We start from the raw sequence: 11506 nt of genomic DNA on the forward strand, positions 1-11506 counted from the left end.
ATCCGGCTCACTAAAAAGAGCCGGAATTCCCATCACTAACAGATTCCCTCGAACTGAATGGTTTTGTGGGCTAGATGGGTGCCAGCTAGTTGGTTAGCAAGACTGTGCAAAACAATTTGAAAGAATACTTAAGTTGTCTGTGATTATTTCACTACTAGCTGTCGTTTAAGTAATAGCTACAAATGTCGAAGTATGTACTAGATGTAGGAGTAACATTCTATGTGTCTAATAGAAATTAAATAGAAATGTGTTTCATTTTAGAAACAATGCCATATATTTTATACGTTTAATATATATCAATTTTAGAAACTACTGCCTTCAAATAAGATGAAGTCGGGTATCAGCCTTCCCAGCGTAACTTTACCGGTCCTCTCCTCCGCTAGATGGCAGTTAGCAGAAAGTTTCGGCAGCCCCGTCCGTTTACAGTGCATTGTGGGTAGAATCTGTTGTTCCTTTAACCAGCTGCCATTTTGTTAGCCGCTGAACTGGGAATTGTGAACAATCGTTGCCAGAATAAATGATTTAAAGGGGGTAAAAATAAGTTGCTAGCAGCCACACCAGAGTCAACATGTTATCCGCCGCCCAATTACTCGATGAATTAATGGGCAGAGATAGAAACTTGGCTCCCGACGAGAAACGATGTAACGTCCGCTGGGACCATGAGACCGTAAGTTTCTTCGCCAGCTTAGCAGGCTGGCTAACTATAGTTCAAAAGTCAGTGGTCTGGCCAGTCTGGCTGTTCTGTTGATGTTTTTACAGTTTGCTTGGTGACTAGCTAATAGCTATACAGGGACAAGGCAATTGGAAGAGGTGTCGCCTTTACGTAGCTAGGTGTTTCGGTGTCTCTTTATCTATGCGTGCCAGTGGGCGAGAAATGACTGGGTAGCTAGCCAGTTGGTTAGCTCACTTAAGTCGTTATGGGAGTACAGCAGTAATATTAGTGTCTTCATTATAGGCAACGTCAACTATCTGACTAGTATAGCAAGGTAACTCAGTTGTTTAACCCATTTGTGGAATTAGTTTGCTGCCTGTATTTTAAGAACGGATGGAGTTCACAGCCATCAGCTAATTCGTGGGCTCACGGTTGGCTAGCTTCAGTGCTCACTACGCAGTAGCGGCTCCCTGGCTTCTGGACAGTGTCGCGGGTTTCAGTTCCGCCGCTGTTTCAAGCGGGAGTGAGATAAACATGAACAGTCGGGTGGCAGCTGGCAGGTCGAGCTGCTAACCAAATCAGAAGCTGAAGTGCACAGTGTGTGTGTGCGTGTCACAGCGAGTGGAGACGTTAGCTCTCCAACTAAATCTGAGACAGTTTCATTTCAGTAGTATGTGGTTAATGTACTTGCGGTCAGAATGAGTTTCCTCAGTTTTATCAATTAGGCTCAGATTGCAGGTATCCTCTGTAATCGAACTGAAATTCGGTCACGTGATTTCTGACTTGGACCAGCCATTTATGTTGTGCAAACATAAATATTGTTGGTTATTTTATAGGTTTGTAAATATTACCTGTGTGGATTTTGTCCAGCGGAATTGTTTACAAACACACGGTCTGATCTAGGTAAGTACATCAATGGATTTTTAATAATTTTAATGAATTATTTAATTTAATAATTTCGTGTGCGCTAGGCTAACATTGATTGTCTGTTAGAAACGTGCTTCAGCAGTGCCATCATGAACATTTGGTTAATTGTATCTCCTCCTGTCTCAATGCTAAAGGTTTTGTGAATGAATTTTCCCCGTCCAGGTCCATGCGAAAAAATCCACGATGAGAACCTGAGGAAAATGTAAGCGCTACATGTTGTCGGCAGCTTAACAGCCCTTTGGTGTTCTCCGTTCTTGCGGTGCTAGACTAATGTATGCGCGCGTGTGTGTGTGTGTTGCGGGGGCGGGGCTGTCACGCAGGTATGAGAAGAGCTCTCGTTTCATGAAGGAGGGCTACGAGAGGGAATTCCTGCGCTACCTGCAGTCCCTCCTGGCCGAAGTGGAGCGGCGCATCCGGAGAGGCCACGCCCGCCTGGCGCTGTCACAAACGCAGCAGAACTCCGGGGTGAGCGGCGCCGTCGTCCTTCACTGACAGTCCTTTGGTTAATTTTGTTGACCATGAATGCAACACAAATTGAGACCTGTACATATTGGAAAGCTCCTTTGATCCGTAAGAAGCCCCAGACCCGCTAGTGGCGGTTATGATAGATGTGTTGTTTTCTTCTGAATTGACTGCTCTACGTTCTCACGTATGCCATCATCCATTTACCTTGCAATGGTGATTTAGTATGCATAGCAGATGCATTGTGGGCCAGCCTTAAGGCCCATTTATGATTTAGTCCACCCAGCCAGTAGAGAAGCTGGCCGCCACTTTTCTAATAAATTAGCCAAAAACAAAGGGTTAAAACCAATAATTTTAAAATCCAAACAAAGAAATTAGCCTATGCAAGCCCACAGCACGGACAAAGAGAGCCTCCCCTGCTCCCCAGCCAGAATTTCTATCCCCAGATAGAAACACATGGCTACAAAGATAAAGAGTGAAAACATGTGATATGTCTTTTTCAAAGTTAATAAGTAAGTTAACCAAAATATAGATACAAGTTACAATTTTTCTGCCCTGGAAGCATTTCACTGAACTTCGGAGGTGTGCTCCCGCATCAGGTATGACTAAAGGGAAAACAAATATGGGAAGAAACCTAACGTCACATACTGCGGATAGCTGTTATTGCGCTAAAAATAGCTATTCGATATATTGCGACGGCTATATCGTGCAGCCCTAGTAGAATGTTCGGAATTCGGAATCGTTGCTTGACAGCACTAGCTGCACCTTATTTAGGAACCTCAGGCAGGTTTGTACATGCAGTAATTGCTGTGATCTGTCTTGTGTCCGTCAGGGCCCGGGGCCATCTGGGAAGAACGAGGAGAAAGCACAGGTCCTAACGGAGAAGATTGAGGAGCTTGTGCTCCAGGTAAGGTATCCACAGCAACCATTCTGTTCAGTGTTGCCTGCACTGCAGTGGGTTTATACACCACCACCTCTGAAAAGATTCCTGTTTTGTCAATCAGTATTTTACCTAACTGATCCCTTTATGTCTGTCTGATTGGTGGTTAAATTTCATATTGTCTGGATAAAGTAGGCAGTATGCATTTGGACATGAGCTCCATGTAAATGTTCAGATGGACACAGCTAGGGCAGAACCATCCCAGGTGTAGGATATTACATTACGTATATTTAGATGTGTGTGTTCATGGTGTTGAGGGAGATTGTTTTTGCTATTGTTGTGGTGTGCAGATCGAGGAGCTGGGCTCGGAGGGCCGCGTGGAGGAGGCCCAGGGCATGATGAAGCTGGTGGAGCAGCTGAAGGACGAGAGGGAGCTGCTGAGCTCCACGCCCTCTGTGAGTGGCTTGTTTCTAATGGGTGGATTGTTCCTTGTTTAGAGAGAACCCTCTGTCTCATGCTTTTGGTGGTAGCCATAAGATAAGCCCCACATCAACAGCTGTGCTCTGAATGAGCTGTCATAAGCAGGTGATTTGCAAGCACAGTTAGTGTGCAGTGGGTATTTATCACACAAGGGAGTGACAAAGTCCTTCCTGGTATCAAAAGCAGCCCGTGCGTACTTGTCTAGTGCATTGTTGTCACTGGACATAGCTGTGTAGCTTAACCAGGCATGTCTGACACACAGATGGTAAGGGACCCTCTTTCTCTTACAGCCAATTCCTTTATTGGAGAGTAGAGCATTTTTTTTTTATTTCTTGTATTCCAAAGTTCTAAAGCCTTATCAATTTCACCCACTTAATCATTGTAACCAACTTTTTCAGCATGAAGATTATTAACCTGTACATTCAAGCGCAGTTACTTTTCAGGGTTGATTTGTAAGGCAGAAGGAATTTCAAATCTACCATGTTGACAGCTGTGTCTGGTGATGCCTGATTATTTTCCCCCATGCAATTAGTCTATTATCCTGACTAGAGATTGTTTTTGGATGTTAAATGTTTCACTGTATGCAAGAAGGTTCTTTATACATAAGTTGGAAGAAGAGAGCTGTATCTTATCTCTGGCCCCAAAACACTTTTTTTCCTTAGCTTGTCAAAGATAATGCAGGCAGATTAGTATACAGTCATGCCTAACCCAGTTCTGAGATCTCTCAGATTTCTTCCAGAATTCTTCAGCGTCACACTCACACTGTTGCACTTTGTGTCTCCCCACCATGTATAGGCATGGTTAAGTGTTGATTTTTTTTTTTTTAAACTGAACCGCTTGGGCCTCTCCTTTCAGACAATTGAGAGCTTTGCGGCCCAGGAGAAGCAGATGGAGGTGTGCGAGGTGTGCGGGGCCTTCCTCATCGTGGGTGACGCGCAGTCTCGGGTGGATGACCATCTTATGGGCAAGCAGCACATGGGCTATGCCAAAATCAAGTCCACCGTGGAGGAGCTGAAAGTAAGAGCCCTGCCTTGGCTGATAGGGTCACCTTCAGTCTACAGTAGCCGAGCACCGAAAAATTGAAAGGCTCAGGCTCAGCACATTTGGCATCGCTTTACATTAAAATTCAGGTGTCCACTGGTTCTAAAAAATCCTTGAATATTTCCACCCCTTTCTCCCCAGGGGCTCAGACAGTAAAATCACTTATTTGAAATGCAGACTGAGACCTATGGCACAATTAAGAGACTTGCTGTATCATTGGCAGAGAATGACCGGGGTCCCACATCAGGGAGGAGGTGGGCTAGGGTCCCCTCTGCGCTCCATCTGTGTGCCCTGAGACTTGCCTGGGCACGTGTGAATTAATCAGGTACAGTCAGGAGGATATGCCTCTCCTCCAAAGGCGTTTGCCTCCTGGTGCCCTGTGGGACTTAGTGTGTAGTGTGGAAAGTTGTCTTTGTAGGCATACATGTGTATCCCAGGATTGCACGTGCCTTTCCCTGTGCTCTAATATGGGTTGAGCAGTTGACAAGCAGTGGTGGCAAGCTTAAATAGTTTCTTACTACTGCAGCTGGGTGAAAAGGGGAGAAAATGCAAAAAAGGAATAAACACATTTTCACTGTGAAAAGTCAGGGGTGCCAAGTTAACAAAAATGGTCATATTTCCCACAGTCTGTGAAAAGCTAATGCTGCATTGCCAGGTGTAGATATTAATGTACACCAAGCGAGGCATGCATTGGCTGATAATGATCTGGAAGGTTCTGGTATTCATATGTGATCCGAGCAGCGCTCTGACATGTCGACAATCCCCTCCCCCCTTCCCTCAGGAGAAGCTCCGGCGGCGGTCGGAGGACCCAGAGCGGGACGAGCGGGGGCGGAAGGAGAGGGAGGAGCGTGAGCGTGAGAGGGAGGAACGCGAGAGGAAGCGCAAGGAGGAAGAGGAGAAAGAGAAGGAGCGCGAGAAGGAGCGCGAGAGGGAGCGAGAGAAAGAGCGTGAGAAGGAGAGGGAACGGGAACGGGAAAGGGAGAAGGATCGTGAGCGGGAACGTGATCGGGACCGTGAACGAGACCGGGACCGGGACCGTGACAGGGATCGGCGCGGTCGGCGGAGCCACTCCCACAGTCGCCACTCCAGCAGAACCTCGGACCGCAGGAGGACCCGGTCCAGGGAGAGAAGGAGGTCCAGGAGCAAAGACCGGGAGCGCAAACGCAGCAGGTACCGCATCAGCTCGACTGCCCAGCCACCAGCACTGTGCAGAGGTGTGAAAGCTAATAGTGATTATTAGGTAGGATTTGGTCACAGTGAATATTTCCCAACACAGCTCGTCTAATTTGAAAAAGTAGTTTCAGAAAACATAGCTGCAGCTTTATCATACTTACTTTACACACACACATTAACAATTTATATGGATGGACAGGCACTGAAGCTGTTCAGGGACTACTTGGGTTTCAGTAAGCATTTTCTGATAAGTGGCCCTGTACAGTGAATGTTAGTAGGTCCAGCTTGTGAGAGGGTTCCTATTTATTAGTGAACAATTGGTCAGAGTCATCAAGTAGTGATGTTGTGATGGAGTCATGAAATAATTAGGTCTTATTGCTCATCTTGTCTTTCAGTGCAAAAATGCATCAGAAAGAATTTTGTGGGCCACCTGTTGTGTGGTGGTGTGGAACATTGAATTCCGCTAATGGTAGTTGGCGCTGTGTGTGTCTGCAGGAGCCGGGACAGGGACCGGGACCGGGAGAGGCGGCGTAGCCGGGACCGCTCGGAGAGGAAGCACCGCTCCCGCAGCCGTGAGAGGCGCCGGTCACGCAGCTCTGAGCGCAAGACCCACAAGCACCGGAGCCGCAGCCGAGACAGAGACAGAGACCGCGAGCGAGACCGAGACCGAGACAGGAAGTCGAAGGACAAAGGTGAGTGGGGCACTGTTAGGGGCTTGAAATGGACGCTGTCCAGTGTACGCTATCTTTCACTTCTTGCTGTCAGCCGGCACAGGTTGTGAACAAATAGGGTCTGTTACATCTTCAGGAGGGTAAGCAACAGAGAGCTTTAATCACTGAGTTTAATTGCCCTAGTGCTTCACCCATGACGGGTTATTTAATCATGTGTTTATTTTTATTTGTGTCTTTGTTCTGGATTTTTTTAGTCTTTAACATTTTTTTCTGCTTGTTTCACTAATTACTCAGTGGCCAAACTTATGTGAAAGAATAAAAAAATGTAACACTTGTCACTCAGATGTTGAAGAGAATGCTCCACAGCAGTTAGATCAAATGCCTTTCTCGCTTTTTCATTAACCAGCAATTAACTGAAAATTGAGGCCTGTGAGAAAATGTAATGATAGACATATTTTATAGCACAACAAAGTCTGTTGCATTTGTCAGTATGTTTATTTTGAACTTGACCACATATGCTAGCTGCTTAGCTACCAATGTGGTTATACTTGTTTCCCTGAAATCAAACCATGCTGTCCCCCCTGCAGACCGGAAGGAGGTAGATGAAAAGAGGAGCAGCAAGAAGCCACGGACCGAGGAGCCAGCGGGTGAGGAAAAATCGGGCGAGGAAAAGGCCGCTGATGTCCCCAAATGGGAGCCCACGGAGGCGGACGCCCCCAAGGCCGAGCTAAACGGGGCGGCCGAAGACATGCATTCTGAAGGTGACACTCAGTCCAATTAAAACTGATCTGATAGGACCTCAGATCAGGCCCAGGTAAGTGCAGGTCACCCCACCGTGTCCACCCCATGGGTCTGCCCCTCCCCTTTCCCCCTCCCCTCAATCTTCCTATTAGTTGATCTTTTTTTTTTTTAATACCCCTCCCCCCAACCCCGCCCACCCAACCCACCCCCTTCGTTTTTGTCTATTTTAAAAGTGCAGCATAAGTATGCACCAAAGATGTGGAACTAGACCCATGAGAAGAAAGTACAATCTCAGAGCCAGAAGTGAAGGCCATTGTATCCCTGCAAAACATACTGGAGGTACCATATCTTGTCTCAGTTATGCACATTTTTAAATGACTTGGGCAACAAAATTTAAAAATATAGATATATTTATTGAATTTATACAGAACCTCAAATATCTATTCATCGATCACACTTATACCAATGTGTGTAATGATGTATAGGTTTGATTTGTTCATTTGCTGTATCAGAAATGTAAAATTTTGCATATTTACTTGCCCGGAATTTTAAATCTTCCCTTTTGTAAATGCTTTCTTTACCCCATCAATGCCACTGAAACGTGCTGAGAGGATCTTTCTGTTTGTGATATACAGTGTGTCGGTCTTATTGATATTTTTTTTCCCATGATATGGATGCGAGCAATCTTTTTTTTTTTTCTGCATCACTGCTGTGCATTCCAGTGCAGTTTGCTCTCGAGTTGAGAGCCGGTTAGCACTGGGCCGGTGGAAGCGTACTGTAGGGCTAATCAGTTATCTCAGTCGACTTCCATACCTCACACAGCGTTGGCGTTGTGAGCGACCTCATCAAAAGCCAAATAAAAAATCAAGGATACTGTCAAACTGTACAGGTACTCACCTCAGGTACTCCTTTCTCTACACACCTCAGTGTTTGAATGCTCTTGTATCAGCTTTGAGAGTTTGATAATGTGGTTTTGTATAGTGACACGAGGGTGAAGTCGCGCGAGTCCTGTAATGGGTGGACGTCAGTCACAGAGCTCTTGAACCAATCAGAACTTTGCTGCGTATGACAAAACCCTGTGATTCGTTCATATTGGCAAGTTTCTCCAGCCATGTTGGGGCTCCCTAGGCCTCACCCTCCCAGCACCTTGTGTTATGCTTGATAGTCTACTTAGAGTTTTTCTTTTTTGTGTATTAACTAACTTGCAGGTTTTCATACATTTTATTAGTGACCCTGAGATGGTAGACCTCACAAATGAACCTAGTTACACCCCCCGGCTGGTCATATTCAAAATAGCTTAGTTACTCATTTCCTTTATTTGAACTGAGGCAAGTCATTATGAGGGATCATGATGGATGGAGCTACCATGTGCTGCCAATCAGAAAGTCTTGCTTCTTGCCCTACAGTTGGTTCAGGTATGGCAGATATGATTCAGATAGCACATGATTGTTCCACCCATTTTGGAGTCCATGACCCCACTGTCTGTCATTGTACATAACTTTTACTTGAGAAAGGAAAATTAATTCTGACATCAGATGTAAATTCAGAGCTCTCAATACAATCTCAGTAGTCCAGTATTGATTTCAAAAGATAATTTATGTATGTAACTTATGTAACTTTATTAGACCAACTTCCTAGACCATAATGGCTAGATGAATTAAATGCACATTACATCAGCAGGAAGAACTGAACACAGGTACACAAAAACTATTAACACCATTGAGCATCAAGCTAAAAATGGTGCTAAAAGATAAGCATCCAACAGTAATGTTTTTTGCAAATGTTATCGTGAAGAATAATGTAACTATGACAGAATAGCGTAGTATTATAACCCAGCAAGGATCAATAGGAGCAATGTCACCTTGCATCAGACAGGGCTTTCCCACTATTGGAAGCTCAAAGTAGAAAAATTAGTGCCATAATGTTGAACTGTGGGGCAGAAAGCCGGCCTGGTTCTTGTTCGTATTCTAGCTCTTTTTCCCTCAAGATTTCATGGCAAATGTAAAATTTAACAACTTTACAGTTAATCTTGCAAAGCATTGTATTCTTAAAAGTATAGAATCTTCCATATATAGAATCTATAGAATCATCTCCATTTTTTTCCTTCCGTTTACTTCTCATTGATTCCAAGGGGTTACAGTACACGGAAGTATTGTTGCCTTCAATGATGGTACTTTTAGGATTTTTTGGTTTTCACAAAACTGTCCTCTGAAGTCTAGCACCCTATGTATGACATGATGCAGCCCTCTTGTGATGTCATCACACACAGACCCAGACAGTGGGTACGCAAGAGCCTGACATTTGGGAAAAATGCACAACAAGGCACTTTGCAGATTGGTTATCTTTCCGGAGTGGTGGACCACGCTGTACCTGCATTCAAACAGTGAATTGCACACCTTTGGCAGGTCTTCGCATCAACACTGAGAGTATGCCAGGTTCTTTGTTTTTAATAGCATTTTACCTCTTTGAGGTATATGGACATGGGGCGTTTCAATGAGAAGTTCATGGAGTGGAAAAAGATATTGATTTGTCATTTTCTATAGTGGCTGGAAAATGAGTGAGACTATATTTTCCTCCATGAAATGCAAGCTATACAAGTCACCTGCAAGTTAATAACAGCATCGGAATCATGGTTAACACCATGTCACGCCAACTGTTTCACAAGGAAGGACAGCTGTCCAGAAAAACCCAAAGCACAGATGTTGTATTCATTAAACACATCTTTAGCTTAGCATACTCAACAGTGAAGTTTGTCTGCCATTGTCAAAGCAAAAAATGTCACGATTGCGGTCTCATCGCTGAATATTCATGAGGGGCTGGCCAGACTGGTACAGCCATAACTGCCATGAGCAATGTGGACAGCACCGGAACTTCGTAAACGTACAGCGAGCCAAAGAGAGTGTAATATCTGTTCAGTAAATAGAATATCTGTAGTCATGCCGATTAAATCGTCAAAGATTTTAGCGCAGCCATGTAACAAAATGGTGAAACATCTGAAATACTGCAAAATAGATCCAGACCTTTAACCAACTTACAACATACTTAAAAGAAAAATCTCCAGGTGAAAGGTGATTGACAAGTGAATGCTTTTGTTGAGGCAGGGCTTTTTAAAGGGAGCCTCCATTGTTGTGAAGTGCAGGTGCGGAGACTGAGGTGGAGGTGGTGGTGGGGGAGACGAATGCACTAACAGTGCACTCTCTGAATGTTTGTGCATGTCAGGGGCTGATGGGACGTCGGGGGTAAGAAGACCTGAAGACCTCTTGTCCTGATCCTGACCCACCAACATGCTGCTTTAAGAGATAAAAGGTGAACCACAGCTGTAGTGGCTTAGGAACAGAGAAACAGTCATGTAACATAGATTGGTTGCCCCCTCCTCCAAGCTCATTTCAGGACTTCCTGTTTCTTTGCATCATGTCCTGCTACAAACACACCACACGCATACACCCACCCCTTCCTCCTCAGAAGCACATGGAGTTTGCGGCTCATTTCTGTCATTTCGGTTTCTGACCTCCATTTAGTAACAGAATCGCTTTTGTACATGTGGATTGTTAGGTTTGTAACTTCAGGTCCTACTTCGACTTTTTAATGTGAGTTATCAGTTTGTCGAAGCGTTTGTGCCGTATTTCAAATGTAAACACCAAACGGTTTCCTCACTTGAAGTATGACTTAATTTTGGCTGTTTTCCCATAGTGTTAAGGCAAATTGAGATACAAATTTTGAGAAATGAACTGATTTTTATTTTTTTCTGTTTTTAAAACCTGTAAATTTGTGTTGATGAATAAAAAGGACATTTCTTTCCTGCTGTTTTCTCACTCTTTTGTGGCTTAATTCAAAACTTGTCATTTTTCCCATTTCTCCATTTTAAAAGTCTGATGGAGGTGGAACAACTCTCAAACCATACCATAGCACTCAGCTCTGAGTGACAATTCCACTTCCTTCAGATGAAAAAACAAACACAAATAACAGAAATTTCATGGTTATTCATACTTCGTTCAAACAAGGGTTACATTATAATGTTTGTGAATGTCATTTCTTTTACCAAGTCAGCAGTCATGGTAGATTTGCTCTATTTTGATTTTCTTCAGTTTTCATAATGTCCTATTACCATATGCAAGTGATGCCGTTTATCTATCATGGCCACTAGATGGCGGGCTTTACACATGAGGAGGAGAGCTGAAAGGTTTTCAAGGGCTTGATTTGTCAATGAAGAATTTTAGCTGGTATGGCAGCTGTTCTCTAGCCTATGCTACTCTTGCATAGTCACACACAAGTAGCTTTTTGCATGTTAAATGAATGTGTCTGTGATGTTTGTAACCCGCACACACACACTTGTACACAAGATGGTGTCCGCAGACTCCAGATATTTCTCTTAAGTGACACTGGGCTGCATGACTGACTGCTACACATTTATCCATCTCTTCTGTTCTCTTCTTAGGAATTCTAATGTTTTTCAGCACTCATTGGGGGATGTTTGTGTAT

The 11506-nt window shown here is 44.2% G+C and overlaps 1 protein-coding gene across 1 annotated transcript; it reads left to right on the forward strand.

The window, feature by feature from the left end:
- The first annotated feature begins 568 nt into the window (after positions 1-568).
- On the forward strand, positions 569-10720 carry luc7l3 (LUC7-like 3 pre-mRNA splicing factor). The gene is made up of 11 exons (XM_036552430.1): positions 569-667; positions 1489-1555; positions 1742-1781; positions 1900-2044; positions 2874-2948; positions 3272-3376; positions 4257-4418; positions 5224-5612; positions 6111-6307; positions 6874-7100; positions 10247-10720. The coding sequence occupies exons 1-10, from the start codon at positions 569-571 to the stop codon at positions 7065-7067; spliced, it is 1473 nt and encodes a 490-aa protein (XP_036408323.1). The 3' UTR covers positions 7068-7100; positions 10247-10720.
- The last annotated feature ends 786 nt before the right edge of the window (positions 10721-11506 follow it).

Source organism: Megalops cyprinoides, chromosome 19, assembly GCF_013368585.1.
Source record: "Megalops cyprinoides isolate fMegCyp1 chromosome 19, fMegCyp1.pri, whole genome shotgun sequence".
NCBI lineage: Eukaryota > Metazoa > Chordata > Actinopteri > Elopiformes > Megalopidae > Megalops > Megalops cyprinoides.

What these genes read in the sequence shown, in the direction of transcription:
- luc7l3 (XM_036552430.1), top strand. Translation starts at nt 569, where the DNA reads ATGTTATCCGCCGCCCAATTACTCGATGAATTAATGGGCAGAGATAGA. An exon ending in TGCTGAGCTCCACGCCCTCT is followed by an intron (nt 3,377 to 4,256) that starts GTGAGTGGCTTG and finishes CTCTCCTTTCAG; the next exon opens with ACAATTGAGAGCTTTGCGGC. An exon ending in CCACCGTGGAGGAGCTGAAA is followed by an intron (nt 4,419 to 5,223) that starts GTAAGAGCCCTG and finishes CCCTTCCCTCAG; the next exon opens with GAGAAGCTCCGGCGGCGGTC.